A 19,207-nucleotide genomic window follows, 5' to 3' on the forward strand; every position below is an offset into this window, starting at 1 on the left:
GTGACCTCACGCTGGCCATCAGCCAATGAGCAGCATCTCTCGCCTTCAAGTCAACCAATGACATCTTCATGTTCTGCGCATAGCTTTCCGCCAACGTTCTAAAACCGTCGGTTGTGGTCAGCAGTGATACTTTCAAACCTGTTTCCTCTAGAGGCAGTTAGGCTCGAACCGCCAGGCTCTTAGACACTGAACAGCGATTCGCTCATGCGGGATGGCCTCCGCCGTCCCAACCAGGACTACGGCCACCGCCAGCAGGGACATTCCGGAGGTCATCACTGACCGGAGATCTGGAAGAGAATATGTGCGCGGCAAATTCCTCGGCAAGGTAGGCACTTCAGCTATTGACGTGTGACATGTACCTCGCAGCACCGCTTCATACAATAGTGCTGAATTCAATTCTTGATGCCGGAAACTGGACCTGAAATGCAAGTTCCTAACGTCTCTGTCATCCCCATTGTGGGCTTTGTTTGGTGGCGTCACACGATCCGTTTGGTAGCTTTTCTCTTGACTTTATAGTCCTATATGAGAATGTCACGAGTATAAGTCTAATCTGGGTTCACGCTCTCGTTAGCTGAGGAGGGGAGGTGGCGGAAAGAGGCGACAAAACTGTACTTCTCATTGCTTCGTCTCGCACAAGGGCGGGAAGTGTAGCAGTGCTCTTGTGTCCAAGATTATATCGGTAGCCCATTCACTGGGCACTTCTTGCTTCTGTTCACCTCCTCTTTTTATGGAACAAACATGCTAGATTTGCATCTTATTCAAGTGTTAGTTATCAGTCCATGTGCCATTGAATTTCGCGAGGCAGCCCGGCAGATGAAAGCTTTGAAAGCAGACTGCTTACTAAGCGAAGTCATGCTCTTATAGCAGGGGCAGCTGGACAGTTCAGTGTCAGTAGTACCGAAAAGCGCACGTGCATTGTCCTGGAGAGACCTGACGATTCTAAACTTTTGCTTATCTGGTTTATAGTTTAGTTGGTTTGGTTTATTGTGGTTTAACGTCCCAAAGCGACTCAGGCTATGAGGGACGCCGTAGTGAAGGGCTCCGGAAATTTCGACCACCTGGGATTCTTTAACGTGCACTGACATCGCACAGTACACGGGCCTCTAGGATTTCGTCTCCGTATCGAAATGCGACCGCCATGGCCGGGATAGAACATGCGTCTTTCGGGTCAGCAGCCGAGCGCGATAACCACTGAGCCACCGCGGCGGCTCTTGTGCCTATCTGATACGAATCCATAGCGAACAGATCAGCTGTTTTTTGCGAACATGTTCTAGATGCCTTCAGCTGCGCACGGAGCAGAAGGCGGTGAGTCCGCGACCTGTGACAGAATTAAGTGAACAAGAAATATTTGAGATGGGAATCAAAAAAGGAGAAAATCGTGGCAAACGTTATCATGTGGCAGGGACGAAAAGCAGACAGGAAGGGCGATAGAGAATGGAGCAGCAAACTCGTTATTACTGGATCAGCTTTGTTTTTAAAGACAGAATGCTGAAAACAAAAGATGATTTATGCACGGCTCAAAACATTCAAACTTTCCAGACTGTACGCTCTCGAGTTTTCGCGAACAGTCCCGAACGCCGTACAACCATCCACGCATTATCGCGACATTGCGGAAGCAATCAGATACTCACCCCAGGGAACAGGCGCCAGATCATGCACGCACGCTTTGAGGGGACAATTCTGAGGTCACGTGTGCACGACATAAAATAAAGGACATTTTTTAAAAAATTAAAGCTTAATACCTATGATAGCAGCGTCCCATTGGGTTGCCCGTCGTACTAATATTATTATTTCGGACTGTGATTGCACCTTTTCTTCGTTTAGACTGCTACAAAAACATGGTTTGAATTACAGTAGGGAGAAAAATGGCGCAGCACTACAACATACACAGAAAAAAACTGACAAGAAAATTTGCGCTGCTTTATTGCGTATGATAGAAATTTGACTGATGCTACGCCAGTGTGCTTGGCCGTTCTTAGCAGCTGGCGTGACGGGACACTCTTGAAACTGCCCGCCCTTGTTATCAGTCTTATCAGCCGTTTTATATATATATATATATATATAGAAAGGCGGACGTTTGGAAGGCAGGGCATTTACCGAAAGTTTGCTAATTTCGCAGGGAGGCTATGGAAAGTGTTATGAATTTTTGGACAAGGAGGCGAACTTGGTTTACGCCGGGAAAATCATCTCCAAGGCACTCCTTACGAATTCTCGCCAAAAGAGAAAGTTAAGTATCATTTGTGGCCTTCTTTTAATGCATTTTTTGACCTTTCCGCATGCCCTGTACCTTGAAAGTTGATATTAATATTAAAATAAAGGAACAAGGCAGTGAGAAGCACGTATTCTGGAGTAAATTTTTGCGTGAAGTTCGTTTTGCCTGCCGTGACAGGCTTAATAACTACTCAAGAGTATCTGCTTTCCTTAAGTTTTCGTATTCTTGAAATTTAGCGCTATAATGCTCTCATGTGTAACTTGCGTCTGTCTCGTGCAGATCACCCAGGAAATTGAGATTCACAAGAGCCTGAACCACAAACACATTGTGGGTTTCCACGGCTACTTCGAAGATGACAACAACGTGTACATCGTTCTGGAGCTCTGCAGAAGACGAGTGCGTTTTCTTTGTAGCCTTCCCGCGCTCACAGTACCTCAATTTCTATCATAGTGTTTAACAATACGTTTTAAATGCTAGTGGGTTATTTTGTTTATATTGTTGTAGGCCCGAGCAACACTTGATACACTACTTTTGGGCGGGAACGTCTTTATGAATGTTTTAAATCCAAAGATAGTCTATCCAGCTTTGAGGCTAAACCTTGAAGCAGAGCTCTCGCTCCCAAGAAATTCTGTAATTATTTTGTCCTTACACGATACTCGAATATATACCATCCACCACGTGTTTTAGAAGCCGACCACTAGTTTTTATTAAAAACAGGGTTTTTTGAGCAAAGAGGAGATTAAGGCGGCATAGTAACACCAGTGTTAGCGGACGTCAAAAAAACAGATGATTCATGTTATCTAGTAAATTTGGTTTGATTTTACTGGGGTTTAACGTCCCAAAGCTACTCAAGCTTTGAGGGACGCCGTAGTGAAGGGCTTCGGAAATTTCGACCACCTCGGGTTCATTGACGTGCACTGACATCGCACAGTACACGGCCTCTAGAATTTCGCCTCCATCGGAATTCGACCGCCGCGGCCGGGATCGAACCCGCGTCTTTCGGGTCAGTAGCCGATCACCATTAACCACTGAGCCACCATGGTGGCTTAACTAGTAAAGTGATTAACTAAACTCTAATATGTAACTTTTGACTGCCACCGATAGGCACTTAATTTCAATTGGAGATTTGTATCCAGCCGTTAATAACAGCCATCTCAGTGTTTAGAATTCCGAAAATGCATTACACTCGCCTCTGTGGCTCGCCTAATTTGGGCAATTTCTCGCGCCATTAAAAAAGCCCGCGCTTGCTGGAGTGCGCAGAGCGACGTCAATCAAATCGCGACGCTCCGTGACGTACGTACAACGTGACATTCTCTGCCCCGCCCACGCTGGAGCAGCGAAGTGGCGAAGAGCGGGGAGCATTGCAGCATGGGCGGGGCTGGAATTGTCACGTGGTACGTGCGTCACGGAGCGTCACGATTTGATTGACGTCGCTCTGCGCCCTCCAGCGAGCGCGTCTTTTTCGAATGACGTGAGAAATGGCCCAAATTAGTTGATCCACAGCGGCGAGGGTGATCGCATTTTCGAAATTCTAAGAACAGATATAGCTATTACTAATGGGCAGCTCTAAATCTGACAATTTCAATCAGTAGCCTATCTGTAATAGTTAAATTTAATTAATCACTTCACCAGTTAACATAATTCGCCTTTTTTTTACGCCCACCAACACTGGTTTTACTGTGCCGCAAAAAGATTCTCTTTACCTCAAAAACCCTATTTTTAAAAATTAGTGGCAGCCTTCCCTGGAACCACCTGGTCTACTTAGCGGCTCGAGTGGCAGCTCAAGGCTTAGTGCACATATTTATTTTCCCGCAGAATACAGGTTTTGGAGCTGTTCCCCAACACATTTAGGACAGGATGAAAACCTAACGCTAAGTTTGGGGCTAACTCGTGCGCTTACTATTTTCTCAGGAGTCGCTGTGAGCACTCATTGGGAACCAGGTGCCTTCTACAGTGGACGTGGCATGGTTTAATTAGGCGAGGTCGACAAACTTTTCACTGCATTGTTTTCCAGTCTCTACTGGAGATGCATCGGCGTCGCGCGACGCTGACCGAGCCCGAGGTTCGGTACTTCTTGCGTCAGGTGCTGCTCGCTTGCCAGTACCTGGTGCAGGAGCGTGTCATCCACCGGGACCTCAAGCTCGGTAACCTGCTCCTGAACGATTGTATGGAGCTGAAAGTTGGAGATTTCGGGCTTTCCGCCCGTGTCGACTTTGAGGGGGAGCGTAAGAAGACCCTGTGTGGCACCCCCAACTACATGGCCCCAGAGGTCCTGACCAAAAGTGGACACAGCTTCGAAGTGGACGTTTGGTCCATCGGCTGTATCCTGTGAGTTTTCTGAGCCATCGCGCGTCGTCGTAATTATTAATGTGTAAGGATTGCATGGCTTATGCGCGGCGTTAAGAAAATGGGGTAGCAGAAAGTGCGGACACTTAAGCGAGCCTACCCGAGTTATTCCTTAACACGGTTAGTCGGTAATAACTCGGGCAAGTTCGGAGGAGCACCATGCAATCTGCAGCCAATGGGAGGAAGCTCGGGTAGTAGCTCGGGTAAGCTCGGGTAAGTTCGGAAGAGCATCGTGCAATCTGTAGCCAATGGGAGGAAGCTCGGGTCGTAACTCGGGTAAGCTCGGGTAAGTTCGGAGGAGCGCCGCATCAGCTGCGCGACAAGTTGCTCACGAAGATCAACATGGGTCACACAATCCCTATGGGTGGATGTGACAGAAACAGACCCCTGCCAGTGGAACGGCGCTTTGCTTGAGTGCTGCGCCACTGCGTTAGAAGTGGTATGAGGACTCGCTGGTATCTATGAATGTGAAGAGAATGACCAGTTCTGCATATATGGGCATTAACTCACGGAGCTCCAAATAGTGCGCGATTCGGTGGCCAACGCGAACTAAGTTTACAGAAACTCACAAACCATAATGCACCAACAGAAACAGCAGTAGTGCACAGTGCTTTCGCATTCATAGCAAGTAAGGTGACTTCAGGGCCCCGCTAGCTCTTCGAGAGAGTTATCACCACCAGGTTGTCCAGGCACCTGGAAAAGAACGGCCTGCTGCCGACCACACAGTTTGGTCTCCGGCCCCACCTATCAACGCAGGGCATCCTCCATCTGTTCAAGGACCTAATCGAAGAGCCTACTAAACACCAGACGAGAGCCAGCCTGGCACTGGACCTGAAGGGAGCATTTGATAATATACTCCACTCAGGAGTCATTGGTGGGCGGACGGACAGTAACTGCGGACACAAGACTTAGAGACTTTCTAATCTCAGGACAGGCAGTGCTCAACCTAGGATTCATCCGGTCCAAGCCCATCACTCTGGGCCCACGAGGGACTCCCCAGGAGGCGGTGTTATCCCCTTAGCTATTCAGCTTAGCAATCAAGGACTTCCCTGTAGAGCTGCAGAAGATCTCCGGCATCCACCACGTGATTTACGCGGATGACATCACGGTTTGGTGCCACAAGGGGAGGGGTGCAGAGGTGGACCAACGTCTTCAAGCGGTGGCAGATGCTGTCCATCAGTACGCGAGGACCCGGGGGCTCCAATGCGCACCGGACAAGTCCGAGCTCCTAATACTCAAGAATATAAGACACTCTTGTTGTGACCTTCCGGCGCGACGGTCAAAGACGGGCTCACCCTACCGCCCATTAGTGTTTTTTTTTTTTTGTGCCATCTCCCACTGGTCGCTTTCCGCCACATGTCCTTCTGGCCCGGGGAGCGCCTGGGGGGAGGGGGGGGGGGGCGTTTGTAGGCTCGCGCTCTGGTCTTCCGAAGAAATCAGTTAGGAGCCTTGCCGGCTCACCCAAAGCGGAAGCTCTCCGTGTGAGCGCGGGCGCCGATGCCCCCCAAAAGGTGCCGCGGTTGGCAGGGGCTTTGGACAGCGTGGGGAGAACCAGTTGTACTCCGGACACCGAACGACGAGCAGCTAGCTTCGCTGACTGCTCGAGCGTTCCGGGAGATGTGCAGTTGCTTGCTATTCATTCTTTGTATTTAACATGTAAATAAATTCACCGAGTCAAGTTTCAACGACTGGGTCAAGTCTGATCATTCATGATTAGGCCAACGAATAGCGGCAGCTACGCATAGTTACAACAACCCTATTGCCACAAACATCAAGATACACATGAAGAAAAGGTACAATGACCAACCGAAGCCAAAATTCTCGGGCAACACATAACACAGGGAAGACAGAACACCATGACAATCAACAAACTCACGAAGACAGCACCCCAAATTATAAGAATGCTCTGCCGAATCAGGAACAAGAGCCAAGGAGAAGGAGGCGGTCCGTCTTGTTCAAGCCTTCGTGGTATCTCGTCTAGCACACGGGACTGCGTACCTTCGTCTTTACCATGCAGCAAAGGCAACGCTGGAGGCTCTCGTCAGAATGGCCTTCAAGACGGCACTGGGCCCTCTCAAGTCAACACCAACGACCAGACTAATGACCCTCGGAATTCATCACACACCGTGGGAGACCTGGGAGGCTCAGAGAACAGTGCAACTGAACTGTCTTGCAACCATCGAGACGAGCCGCCAGCTACTCGACAAAATCGATCTGGCACAGCCCTACACCATCGACCAAAGGACACCATTTCGTTGACAACACGCAAGAGACTACATTTTTCCTATCCCCAGACATATGCACCCACAATTCAACATACAAAGAAGAAACGCCGAAGCAGAAGTCGCCCGCAGGAAGTGGGACGACCATCCAGACACTCTATACGTGGACGCGGCCGGCCCTCAATGCGGAGGGATGACTCTCGCCGTTGTCAACCCACAGGGGCATCTGATTAACTCCGCATCCATCAAAACTTCGAACCCATGCGCTTGCCATGCCATGCCATGCCCGCCATGCGCTTGCGCTAGCTACCAGACCCAACTCAAGCATCCTAACAGACTCCCAGAACGCGTTCAGGAACTTCATGAAAGGACAAGTACACAAGACTGCACTCTCAATAGTGAACAAGCACCCACATAACAAAGCCAACATTAATTGTTTGCCCGGACACATGGACGAGACGGTAGGGAATGCCGCTGCTCACAGGCATGCCCGAGCGCTTCTTCTTCGGGCCTCTCCCACGTTTGATGAGACTGCGGAACGCGATCCACAGCCAGTGATCCCTTACAATGAATATCTTCAACACCACAGGTTGGCGAGGCGCACATACCCTATGCCGCACGAAGACCTAAGCAAGGCTGAGGAACACACACTCAGACACTTTCAAACGAATACCGTCAAACTGAACATTTGGTATCCCGAACTCTATAAACCGCAATGCCCGCACTGTGGAGAAATAGCCTCGGCTTATCAGAGGTTTGGGCTGTCCAACTAAATCCCGCTATTGACCCTATACCAAACCCAGACCCGGGGCATTGGGAGGCCATTCTTCTCAGCGGAGACCGTGATCACTAGAGTGGACTCACACGCAGGGCCCTCGCTGCCACGCAAGCCACTGGACTGCCGGAATAGGCGTCCCACCCAGAAGCCCTTGAATTTCCTTTCTTTGGCAATAAAGAAGTTTTACTCTTCGTCCTCCGCTAGTTTTTGGCTTCAGAAGAGAGCGGGGAAGTGACCTCAGCTGTTAACAACGGCAACATTGCTTGTTTACATTTTGTGGGTGTTACCGTAAAATGCAATCCAGAAGGTTTCCTACTGCCCCTAAAATTCCTAGGACCAGCCGAGATGGGTGGCGAAAAAATTCGCAACAGGTGTCTGGACCGTGAAGCATCCACTTTAAATGAGTCAAATGATTCATCATGATTATCGCCGTAGTGAGCTACGTTAAGTCCCCTGCTCTTGTCATTGTATTTCAAGAAGCCTTGCACGGCACCAGCCGTGGCTCTTCGAGCTCAGTGACTATTCTAATATCAATTCAACTGGCTCTCTCCACATTTGGTTACGCAGATGAAATAGTTGCCTGATTCAGTGCGCTAAAGAACCGATTCGGCATGCACTCATCATACGAAATCAATAGAATCGCTGTGATCACATCTTTAGGTGTGTTTTAGTATATTTATTTCAGGTATTTTTGAAAACTGGTTTATATTTCGCACGGGCATGAATCTCCTGAACAACAGAGATGAAACTTTTCGTAGGAACAGGTTGCACATGCAACCCGTTCTTAGGTTTTAAGATTTTAAACACATTTATGAAAAGTGGTAGGGTATTAACGTAGTTTAACCGGGTAGACGTGCAAAAGCGCGTAATTAGCCTGGCTGGCTCGGTTTTGCTTTTCTTGATCGTCGGCATGTCTGACGACAAAATTAGTTCGATTGTAGTATTAGCTGATGAAGCGGTGATGTGCAACGCACAGCGCTAGAGTGTGTTGAAGTTTAACTCGAGGCGTCATCAGCTGCGGCGATAAGGTTGTGCTCTCGTGAACTGACCAGCGAAGCTTATCGGCTGACGCCGCCAAGGGTTCAAGTCCCAGTCGCGGCAATATCTATTTTATTTATTTGTTTACGTATTGTTTGGCCAAGGTCCCTCTAAAGCTTAAGCTTTACACAAACTCGATGAGCCGGTTTCACCTCGTGAAATATAGCTTTCTCACTAAAGGAGATTGTGCAAGTTCTATTAATAACTGTCTTTACTTGCACAAGAATTGACACGTCACGCTTTCAGGTGTTAACAAGAAACATAGGACGCTTCAGTGAAGATGAAGTGCATCTCAGTTCCTGTAAGCGACTTCGTGACCCATATAAGATGCACGACGCTCTCATACAAACATCTGTTGTAAGAAGTATTAGTTCAGGTTTTTCCGTTGTTAAGGCTTGCTTATTGTTCTCCTTTTTTTTTTGTAATGCTTTGCAGTCGCCGTCATTGATGCTTGCATTTCACGAGCTTGTGTATCGTCGCGGCATTCGCTCAATTCCGAGCCCATCAAGCTTGAGAAAGGCGACGGGGCGCAGTTCATGTCAGCCATAGGCGATGCCGTGCGGGGTCGGATAACCGGTGTGTGACCGTTCTCTGCAGGTTCACGATGCTTACCGGATATCCTCCGTTCGAGACCCACACGCTGAAGGACACTTACGCACGCATACGAAACAACGATTATCACATCCCCTTGAGTTTGAGCCATCAGGCTCGCGCGCTGATTCGGAAGATGCTTCATCCGCAACCTGAAAAGCGACCCAACATCGAGGCCATCATGCAGGACGACTTCATGACTTGTGGTAGGCTTTGTTGCTCGTTTTATACGCATTCGATGCAGTGAAATTCTACGTGGTGGTGAACTTCTGTGACAGAACCCTACTTGTACGAAATATTAGCGCACTTTAAAGGGACGCTGAGGAGAGCCCCATACAGTTGATGTCGTTGGTAAAAATATATTTTCTAACTTTAAGTTGCAAAGCACTACTTCACTACCTATCCTGAACAAGCAAATGGGTCTCTTAAGCCTCAACCTTTTATCCTTGACCTTTGAGATGAAGTGACTTGAACACGGTGTGGATAGGGGAAGGGGAATTGTCTTGGAGGGCAATGTGAGGCAGTGCCTAGGCAGTAGTCAAGCCATGAATAGCCTTGAGGAATCAGTCCAGCTGCTGTCTGCGGAAAATTATGACATCCTTGCCAACCAAAGTAAACAAGATACTGAAATTCAGAATATGAAGAAGCGCCTTGACCATTTGGAATCGTGCGATCAGACCTCTGGTGTAGCTGCATTAAAACAGCAGCTGAATGAACTTGAAAATACGGACGGTGGTAAAATCTGTAGATACACAGTGTAGAAAAGAAAGATGCTGAAAATCTGATGACTAGGGTCAGTGAGCTGGCTGTGCCTTACGGTTTAGGCCCGCTTGGCTACACTGACGTTGAAGGCATCGATCTGTAGAACGTTATTTTCGCAAAAATAAAGTGTACAGGAAACCTTGGATTAGTGCCACCCTTTATAAGAGAATAAGAGGAAAAAAGCAGGATGTTTGCAACCTTTGTATAGACAAAAATCTCAACCTATTCTATGAATTCAGGCCCATGTACTGTGCGATTTCAGAGCACGTTAAAGAACCGCAGGTGATCGAATTTTCCTGACGCCTTCACTGCGGCGTCCTTCATACCCTGAGTCGCTTTGGGACGTTAAACTCAACTAAACTAAACTAAACTAAACTAAACAAACTAAAACTAAAACTAAAACTAAAAACTAAAAACTAAAAACTAAAAACTAAAAACTAAAAACTAAAAACTAAAAACTAAAAACTAAAAACTAAAAACTAAAAACTAAAAACTAAAAACTAAAAACTAAAAATAAAAACTAAAAACTAAAACTAAAAACTAAAAACTGGAAATAAACTTAGTGCTGACATAAAAAGCTATACACACATCGTTGATTGTTTTGCAGTGTTAATCGTTAACATGCACAAGAGATAATCGTTTTGTCATTTACCATATCCCTGCAATGCTGTTCTGCTGTCATTATAGGGCCGCTGCCTTCACGCCTGCCGACATCCTGCCTTGTGATGGAGCCTCGCTTCGACGCACTCAAAATTACCTTTACCAGTGGTGATCGAAGACCCCTTCTGGAGAAAAATGTAGACCCTGGTGAGTTGAAGCATAACAGTGCCTGTTGCTTGCACACGGAATTGCTGGATTATAACTAGCGGCGGAAGCTTTCCCAAAGGTAGGCCGAATTCAGGTTTAAAAATCCGGTTTTAACCGAACAAAAATCGATATTTTTGACACGCAAGTAGTCGGAGCTATTGCGAGAAGTTGAGTTGGAGTGAAGCTCAGACAGAGTTTAAAACTAAGTAGGTAAGCCATGGGAATGTTCAGGAGGTGGTATTGTTGGATAAGCTGCGAAGTTGTGTGATTTCACTTGTTGCTCTGTTAGCATACACGACTCTGCAGTCCGGGAAGCACCCCCTCCTCGATGCGTGCAAGCCAAATTTGTTCGCTGTCATCACCCGGTTAGAGCATTTAGTCGGTTGAGTAGCTTTATCAACTGCATATAGGACACGCACAAAAAAAAGTGCTCAGGCGTGATGAAGAAGTATCACGTTCTGGCTACCGTGAGGACTGAGCGGCACTTCCATTGCTGCCATCAGCACGCAGGCGATGCGTAGACCCGCTCTTTCGTTGAACGCAGCGTTTGAAACCAACGATAACAGGCCAGCCTAGTAGCTCCCCGAAGTAAAATCCAACTTGCGGCTTTACCTGCCGGCTCTCTTTTCACTTGTGATGTTTCCTTAACGACGAGAGCAGATCATTCTACAAGCACAGATCCATGTAGTATCATTTGTTTGTTAATTATTGGTAAATAAACTGATCATGCTCAAAAAAAAAAAAAAACACCCAGGACTGCCGCAGTAAATCACCGAAAAAGCCCGTAATTTATCCTTCTAAATGAACATTCTTCGTAAAAAAAACGAAGTTTCGTTATTAAATAATCAGCGAAAAAAGTCCGCCGAATTAAAAAAATAAGAACTGGAAAGTTCATCTGCTACCGGAGGAATATGGTGGCGTTGGCTGGACTGGTAGGGCGGGTTAACATGGTTTTATGGTATATTTAATTAGCTTGTAATGATTCTTTAAGGCACAAGTTAATCACAGTCATTCTCTTGTGAAAGTGCAGCTTGAGAGGGGTTTTCCTAAAGGCGTAAGTGTTACAAGGAAGCCATTGTGGTGGTGTACTTTGCTACTCGCTCCCTCCTGTTTCCTTAGAATGAAATGGCATAGTAGTAGGACTGAACATCAATGAGATAATTCTGTTCCTGTTGCTAAGACAATAAATGTAGGTTTGAATGCTCAACCGAGTTTTACACCACTGGTCTATCGGAGTTTTGACACAAGCGCTTTGTCTCAGCAGCTTCATTCCTTTATCGTTGCAGAGGTGGGAGCCAAGATCACCCCGATAAGGAACTGTCTACGGCAGGAGGCACAGACCGTAAAGGACCCGAAGCCTCAGAGGAGTACGTCAGAGTTTGCGCTGGAACGCAAAGGCTTGCTGGCTTGCATGATGAAATTCGTAGTCAGACAGTTGTGCTAGTTACCGATGAAAGGTTCCAGTCCTTTGTTTGCTATGATGAAAGCGAGCAATGTTCGCATGCAGTTTAACTGCCACAGCAACTGTGGCAAGCATATGCTTCTGAATTCACATTCCACCTGGTCTCGCCAAACCAGTCCCATACGTAGATGGTCGCCTTACCTTCGTTTTTATTTTCTTTGCAACTTCGTTAAATTTAAGCAAGCATTAATGTGTTCTCAGTGCAATTAAGCTACACCTTCTCAGCGTCGCACTTTCTCGTAGAACATTCGTTGAAGTGCTAATTTTCCTATTTCGAGTTTTCATTGTTTAGGGATCATAAAGGGCGCTGCAGTTTCCTGAGCTCCTCTGGAGTATAATAATCAGGAACTGCAAAATAGGAGCACCAGAAGACAGAACACGAGCGAGCACACAAACACTTCCTTATCCAGCTGATTCATCAGCTAAGCACGGTCAGCTTGAAAAAAAAAAGCAAATAGCACTACACAGCGGAAAGCAAGAACAGAGACATGGTAACAAAAAATTTTAGACCTGTCAACTTCAGGCTTCGCCCACACGGGTAAACAGCGATCCGTGTAAATTAGACGTACGAAAAGAATGTGCTATCTGCCTCGAGGATGAAAAGTGGACGAAAAGATCTAGCTGTTTGATATGAAGGAAGAAGGAACACAGAACGGAGCATTAGGTCACGAAGCCGGCTTTCGCAAGCCAAGCTGTCTTGAAGCCTTTTTCTTTCCTTGTTCCCTGTCAGCACAAACGCCCTCACGTGTGGGAGAAGACACGACCCTGGCCAACAAAGCGAGTCATGTGCTGTCATGTGGGGGCAGACTTTCCCTGTTTTATTTTTATGTCTAGACATCGAAACTGTTCCCTGACATTCCCTGCTTGGTTCTTTTTCCTCCGTAACTTGACCGTCGGGAAGAGGCTCTGAAACACTTTCCAAGGAGAGTGCATGAACTCACTCAACCACTTTAAATGTGTTGTCAATATCACCTGAACCAAATAATACACTTCAACACGAAGCAGAAAGCCCACAATCACGAGTGAAAGTTGGCGAGCCCTTTCTGGCAACTTTTGCATGCTCGCACACTCCTCCGCCGCTCGCACTTGCGTATACAAGTTTGGAGTTGGCTATTGGTAAGATTCTTTCATACGTCAAGTAGCTACCAGGGCCGCGGCCAGTAAGCCGCGCACCTCCGACGGGTGAGGAAGCTCTACCCCCGGATGTGGGGTCGATAAAAGAACACCCACCTTCCAGCGTGCAAAAAGTGACGAGAGGAGAGGAAAAGCCGCGAAGATGGTGAAATTCAAATTTTGACTACAGATAACTCAGGTTCTATGAGTAATGCTTTTTGACGGGCTAGTTGGTACATATCCATGTTTGAAAGGCTGTGCGCTAAAAAGACGTTCACAGGAAAAAGGATAGATACGACGTCGTCCTGTCGTCTCTATCCTTTTTCCTGTGAACGTCTTTTTAGCGCACAGCCTTTCAAGTGTGAAGGTTCTATGAAGCACATTAAAAAAAATTCTTGCTGGACAGTTTTCGAGAAGCGACGTGCTTTAGCATCTAAGGCTTACCGCTGCTTCAAGAGAACCCCTTTCAGATCCCTTTTCACGAACCACGGCTGACTGCCACTGAAGGAAGCGGTGGTTCAACGCATAGCACCATTCTTAACGCATTGAGACATTTACGGTTAAGCTCGATGTTACTAGACGGCCTACATAAGAACGCTTTGATGTGTAAGCAGAAACTCGTAGCTCAAGGAATTTCATATACACGAGAGGTAATTTCGCAGCAGATAAAAGCGTATTAGATATTCATTTCGAAAGTTACAGAAGCCCATTGCCTATTTCTCGCACTGTGCAGCAACTGGACCAGGTGCAGCCCCAGTTCTAGGTACAGCAGCAGTGGAAGATTCAGTACGGAGCCCCTTTAAAAGGAAACTGAGGAGAAACTGATTTTGGCCTGTACCTGCAGACTACCGCGTCTGAACAACAAATGGGCTTCTGTCACCAAAAACGGAGCTTTTGTAAGCTAGAGAAGGGCAAGAAATGAGATTCAGGCGTTGCCACGATCAGTAGATTTAGTAAGAAGACGGCGGTGGCAGCAAGGCAGTTGGGGTGTGCGGATCCCTGAGGACAAGCCACAGCATCATCTACTTTGAGTCACTGGTCACGGGGTCGCTTTCAATCCTGTCGTCAGGAGTTTGGGTCAAGCGGTGACAGTAGAAAGATATCATTAAAAAAAAAACAATTTTCTATCATCGACATAGCCAGAAAGAGCTACAGAGTCAATTTTTGCTAAGAACAGACATTCCATACAGTTGTTACTGTCCCTTAAACGGAAGTATCGAGGAAACATAACGGACTGCCGCTTAAGGAAGCTACATTTCAACGTTTGGCATTGTTCTCAGAGCCCTGAAACACTAACGACTTAGCTCGATGTTGCAAGACAGTTTCTGCGGCCCGCTTTGAAGTGCAAGTAGAATGTGTTACCGCACAAAACAATTCAAATAAACGAGGGCTTGATTTTATGCATATGCCACCGCCGTGGCTCAGTGGTTATGGTGCTCGGTTGCTGACCCGAAAGACGCGGGTTCGATCCCGGCCGCGGCGGCTGAATTTCTTTGGAGGAGAAATTCTCGAGGCCCGTGTACTGTGCGATGTCAGTGCACGTTGAAAGAACCCCAGGTGATCGAAATTTCCGGAGCCCTCCACCACGGTGTCTCTCATAGCCCTAGTCGCTTTCGGACGTTAAACCCCATAAACCAAACCAACCAAACCAAACCAATGTTATGTATATAAAAAGCATCAGTTCTTTATTTCGAAAGTTGAAGATGTTGGCTGCTCACTTCCTCCACTGTGCAGCTACTCCATCGAGTGTAGCACTGGATGCCGTGCCAGTTCCGACTGCAGCACCAGCGCCGGGTGCGGATGCAGCGGTGTCGTCGGGCTCTGCCCAAAGAAGGGGGCAGCGGGAGGCCCACCTGAAAGAGCTGCAGCGTCTTCTTCGGCGCCTGTTCAACGCCCGGCCGCCCGAGCACAGCTTCGAGAACCCCGACGAAGTGGAGGACCCGGCCTCGACGCCCGTCTTCTGGGTCAGCAAGTGGATGGACTACAGCGACAAATACGGGATCGCCTACCAGCTCTGCGACAACAGCATCGGCGTGCTGTTCAACGACAACACCCGTGGCACCCTAATCAGCAACAACGAGTAAGTTTCTCCATTGCCTGTCTGCAAAAGGGTGTGATTATGGGTTCGTTGCAACTGCTGATTTTGGCTTTTATTGGCGCTAGGGCTGCTTGACCAAATAGGGCATATCTACGGTGTTTAGCCTCTGTGTGAGGTCGAGGTGGGAGGGTTAATACACCCTTTATCCAAGCATTTCACCTAGAGAAGCCGAGCACCAGACCAGGGTAAAGCTAATTACATCCACTGGAAAACCGGTGGGTACACTGCGGCACTGAGGATCGAACACCGCATTCTCATGGAGAAGAGAACTTTGGCTGGGCGTGTAACCGTGCATCTATATGGCAGCACAAAGAGTAGAAATGACAGTTGAAAAGAACTAAAATGAACTGCCAGACAAGCGCTGCCAGAAGCACAAGGGGCTACAAGGCAGTGCAGTGGAGATTACTTTAAGCAGCCCGACAAGTACCATGCCCAATTAAAGCATATTCATGCCAATAGTCGAGGTAACTACATGTGTAACCGATTGGAAAAGCGCGGGAGAAAAAATTGGAGCAATAACTTTGGCTCGTGAGTAGCGGCTTCAATGCAGAGGCCCTGCGCAGTCTTTACCTACACTAGTATTTCTCTCCCTTTTTTCCGCTCCTTCTCTCTGTGATGGCTGAATGGCTTTGGCATTCGGCTGCTGATCTCATGGTCACGGGTTTAGATTCCGGCGGCTGCGGCCGTATTTCCATGCAGGCGAAATACAACAGCGCCCGTGCGCTATACACTGTCAGCGCACGTTGAAGAACCGTAGGGTGTCTGCAATAATCCGGAGTCCTCCACTCCAGCATCCCTCGTAGCCCATACCCTTCGCTTCGAGGCGTTAAACCCTACAATCCATAATTCCTTCCCTTGGAGCGTCCACACAGGGTGAGGGTTGGTCGTCTTATGCTGCTTCGCATTTAGGTCTCCTCCATGTACGCCCAAAGACTGCATACTCTAGCTGATTCCTAATGACACAGGCTTAAAATAGACAAAATCAACACCCCCTTAACGCCCGTGAAGCCCCATGGTAACCATGGATCATCCAATCATGGTTTACTACAGTTCTAACTCCAATTGTTAGGCTCTTTCCATAGCGCCTACTAAACCACACTAAGGACGAGATAAGCAACGCCTACCCTGCACACACACTTGTCGCTTTATTTTACACCACAAAACTTCTTCGCTTCATTAATTCTTCATTAAAATAGTTGCAAGCTGAGACATCTTCGACCTGTCTTAATAGGTGAAGCTGTGTCAAAAGTTTTCACAGAAGTGTCGAAATAACCTCCGCGCATTTTAATATTTTGAAGCAGGCACTGTTTGTAGTTCCCCCTTCGCTCTGCTGCTTTTTGTAGCTTTCATTTTCCAGTTGTATTTAATTACAAACCCCTGCTTGTAAAAGCATCCAGAAAAAATGGCCTGCCAGTACCAGTCAACAGATTTCGCAGCTCTGTAGATTATAACCACACTCATCACGCTGCCGCCTTCTGTTTCAGGAACGTGACGTACGTAGACACAGACGGTCTTGAGAGCTACCACACCCTGGAGGTGTACCCGCCGTTCCTGGAGAAGAAGATCTCGCTCCTAGTGTACTTCAGGGACTACATGATGATGCACTTGCAGAGTGCGGGGCCGGACTCCCGTCCACGGGACGGCGACAACCTGGTCAGGCTGCCCTGCCTGGGGACCTGGCTTCGCACACGCCAGGCCATCTGCTTCTACCTCTCCAACGGCACAGTGCAGGTAGGCCTGACCACGAACATTTTCACAGGTAATCATTTTCATTACAATCACTGCTTCCAACCAGCACGTATGTACTAACATCGAAGCCCGAAGACTTCAGAAGTAGTGAGGCCCACATTGGCAACCAAATTATTTAGATGTAATGATGATCATGATGACTGATGATAATGTGATTTTAATACCACAAGAGTGCCATGTCTAAGGAGTTTTTCAGTTTGCACGAGGTAGTATCAAGACCCGATCTTCTCAAGAACTTTTAGCTAAAAGAGTAGAACACCAAATTAGAGTACACTTTGTGCAAATTGAAAGAGCGCTGGTTACCTGGTGGCGTTGGAGATCGAGACCGCAGCTCCCGCATAGGAGGTGTATGTTCTAAACATTAGGTCACAGCTTAAAAATAATTCCCGAGTAATGATATACAAAGATAAGTGCTGAGACTGGGCACGTTTCTTAGTTCCATGGTGTTAATAAGGGCCTTCTTTTTGTAAATTGCAGGCCCTGAGTAGAACGTTGTAAATTTTAGCCATTTATGTGCGGAATTTCACGGCCCAGGAAACCCGTGTGCAAGAAAGAGAGAACGGCGCGAAAGATTCCAGTTTCTCGAAAATGTCTATGTTGATTGGTGGCACGAGTGACCATGTGAACAATGTCATGTCGTTTTTCGGCGATATTTCAATCACAGGGGTTGCGATTTCGATTTTTTATGGAGGGTTCCTTTCGTACTGAAACAGACCGGTAATACTAATACAGAAAGACCCGTTAATATAGAAAGACCCAGGACACCCATAAATGAACTCTTACGACTGCGGCGATTGTTCTTACGGCGCTGCCGTTTTCTGGCATTAAATTTTCATTCTCGCCGCTGTCCAATTGGTTCTGAAGAACAAAAGTATAATACCACTGGCGAGAATGTTGCAATACGCTGCACGACCTGTGGTTCCCGTCTTGGTCACAAGTGAACTTGGTTGAACTATCTAGATGTAACAGTGAATGTAAGGTTGAGTGAGGTCACGTTTTAATTGATTCATCGCTCACACTAGGTTGTCAACATAGCGGTCACATGCTTTGAGTGGCAGTTTTCTTTTTTGTCAGAAATCGTTGACGTTGCTTCCTGCTATGTCAGGAAACATTCTCACGTCGTCATCTTTTTTCCTTCTAGGTAAATTTCCACCAGGACCACACAAAGATCGTCCTGTGCCCGTTAATGGCCGCGGTATCGTACATCGACAGCAAGCGTGTCTTGCGCACATACCGGTTCGAAACTCTCCAGACAGGCTGCCCGCCGGACCTGATCTCGAGGCTCAAGTATGCCTCCACAGTGCTCGATAAACTGGCCACCGCGTCATCGTAAAAAAAGGAACAGAGCTATCGAGTGAAACAACTTATGTCTCGTATTTGGCAGGACTTGTACACCGACGATATCTTGCAGTGTTTTAGATCAGTAAAAAAAGATGCGCGTCTCGTGTTATTAGAAATACTTATCTAGAGAGCTGTGTGATGTGCGCCTCCCGTGCTTTTACTGCTGAATGCCGAATTCTCTCACGTCCGTGCATCTTACAGTGTGTGCCGTTTCTTTTTGCCGATCCCATGCAGGAGGGGTTCCCCTGTTTGGAACAATCCTGTTGCCTTAAACTATGAGTATGCGTTCTTCCCAAAAGCTGTTTGACCATATAATTGCTGACGTCCGCACAGGGTCACTGTTTTAAAATGCCGCATTGCCTCTGGATCATAACCTGAAGTGTAGGCGACCGTTAAACTGTTTGCGGCAGGGCACCTGATACTCGGCTGAACTATTTTCACAGCACCGCCCCAAGAAAAGGAAGGGAAAACTTTATTTTCACTAATGCTTTTTCCTGCGGTTTGGAAAAAAAAATTATCTCTCACAAAAACCCACCATGCTGTTTTACTGAATGCGCGAGAAGCCGATCATTGCAATAGCCTTATGTAGATTACCGGGGATTCTTTCTTTCTTTTATTCTACATTTGTTTATTCCCTTGCTTCCTGTTGTCTTCGGCCGTTTATCATGGTTGTTGATATTTCCGACCC

The 19,207-nt window shown here is 47.2% G+C and overlaps 1 protein-coding gene across 4 annotated transcripts; it reads left to right on the forward strand.

Annotated features, from left to right (window-relative positions):
- Positions 1-211: 211 nt before the first annotated feature.
- On the forward strand, positions 212-18,522 carry LOC149365394 (serine/threonine-protein kinase PLK1-like). Of its 4 annotated transcripts, none has more exons than XM_089583823.1 (12): positions 212-325; positions 2,120-2,226; position 2,408; positions 2,492-2,608; positions 4,227-4,540; positions 9,194-9,393; positions 10,637-10,756; positions 12,043-12,133; positions 13,384-13,400; positions 15,138-15,411; positions 16,914-17,160; positions 18,320-18,522. In XM_089583823.1, exons 1-12 carry the CDS (start codon positions 212-214, stop codon positions 18,509-18,511), a joined length of 1,794 nt encoding a protein of 597 aa, XP_089439949.1. In that variant the 3' UTR covers positions 18,512-18,522. The 4 variants fall into 4 exon arrangements, with proteins under 4 accessions (XP_089439949.1, XP_089439828.1, XP_089439898.1 ...); XM_089583702.1 differs by lacking the exon at positions 13,384-13,400 and adding an exon at positions 12,877-12,912 and having other exon boundaries at positions 12,043-12,075; positions 15,066-15,411; XM_089583772.1 differs by lacking the exon at positions 13,384-13,400 and having other exon boundaries at positions 12,043-12,123; positions 15,114-15,411.
- The last annotated feature ends 685 nt before the right edge of the window (positions 18,523-19,207 follow it).

This window comes from Amblyomma mixtum, chromosome 1, assembly GCF_055824585.1.
Source record: "Amblyomma mixtum isolate Tamu chromosome 1, ASM5582458v1, whole genome shotgun sequence".
Lineage (NCBI taxonomy): Eukaryota > Metazoa > Arthropoda > Arachnida > Ixodida > Ixodidae > Amblyomma > Amblyomma mixtum.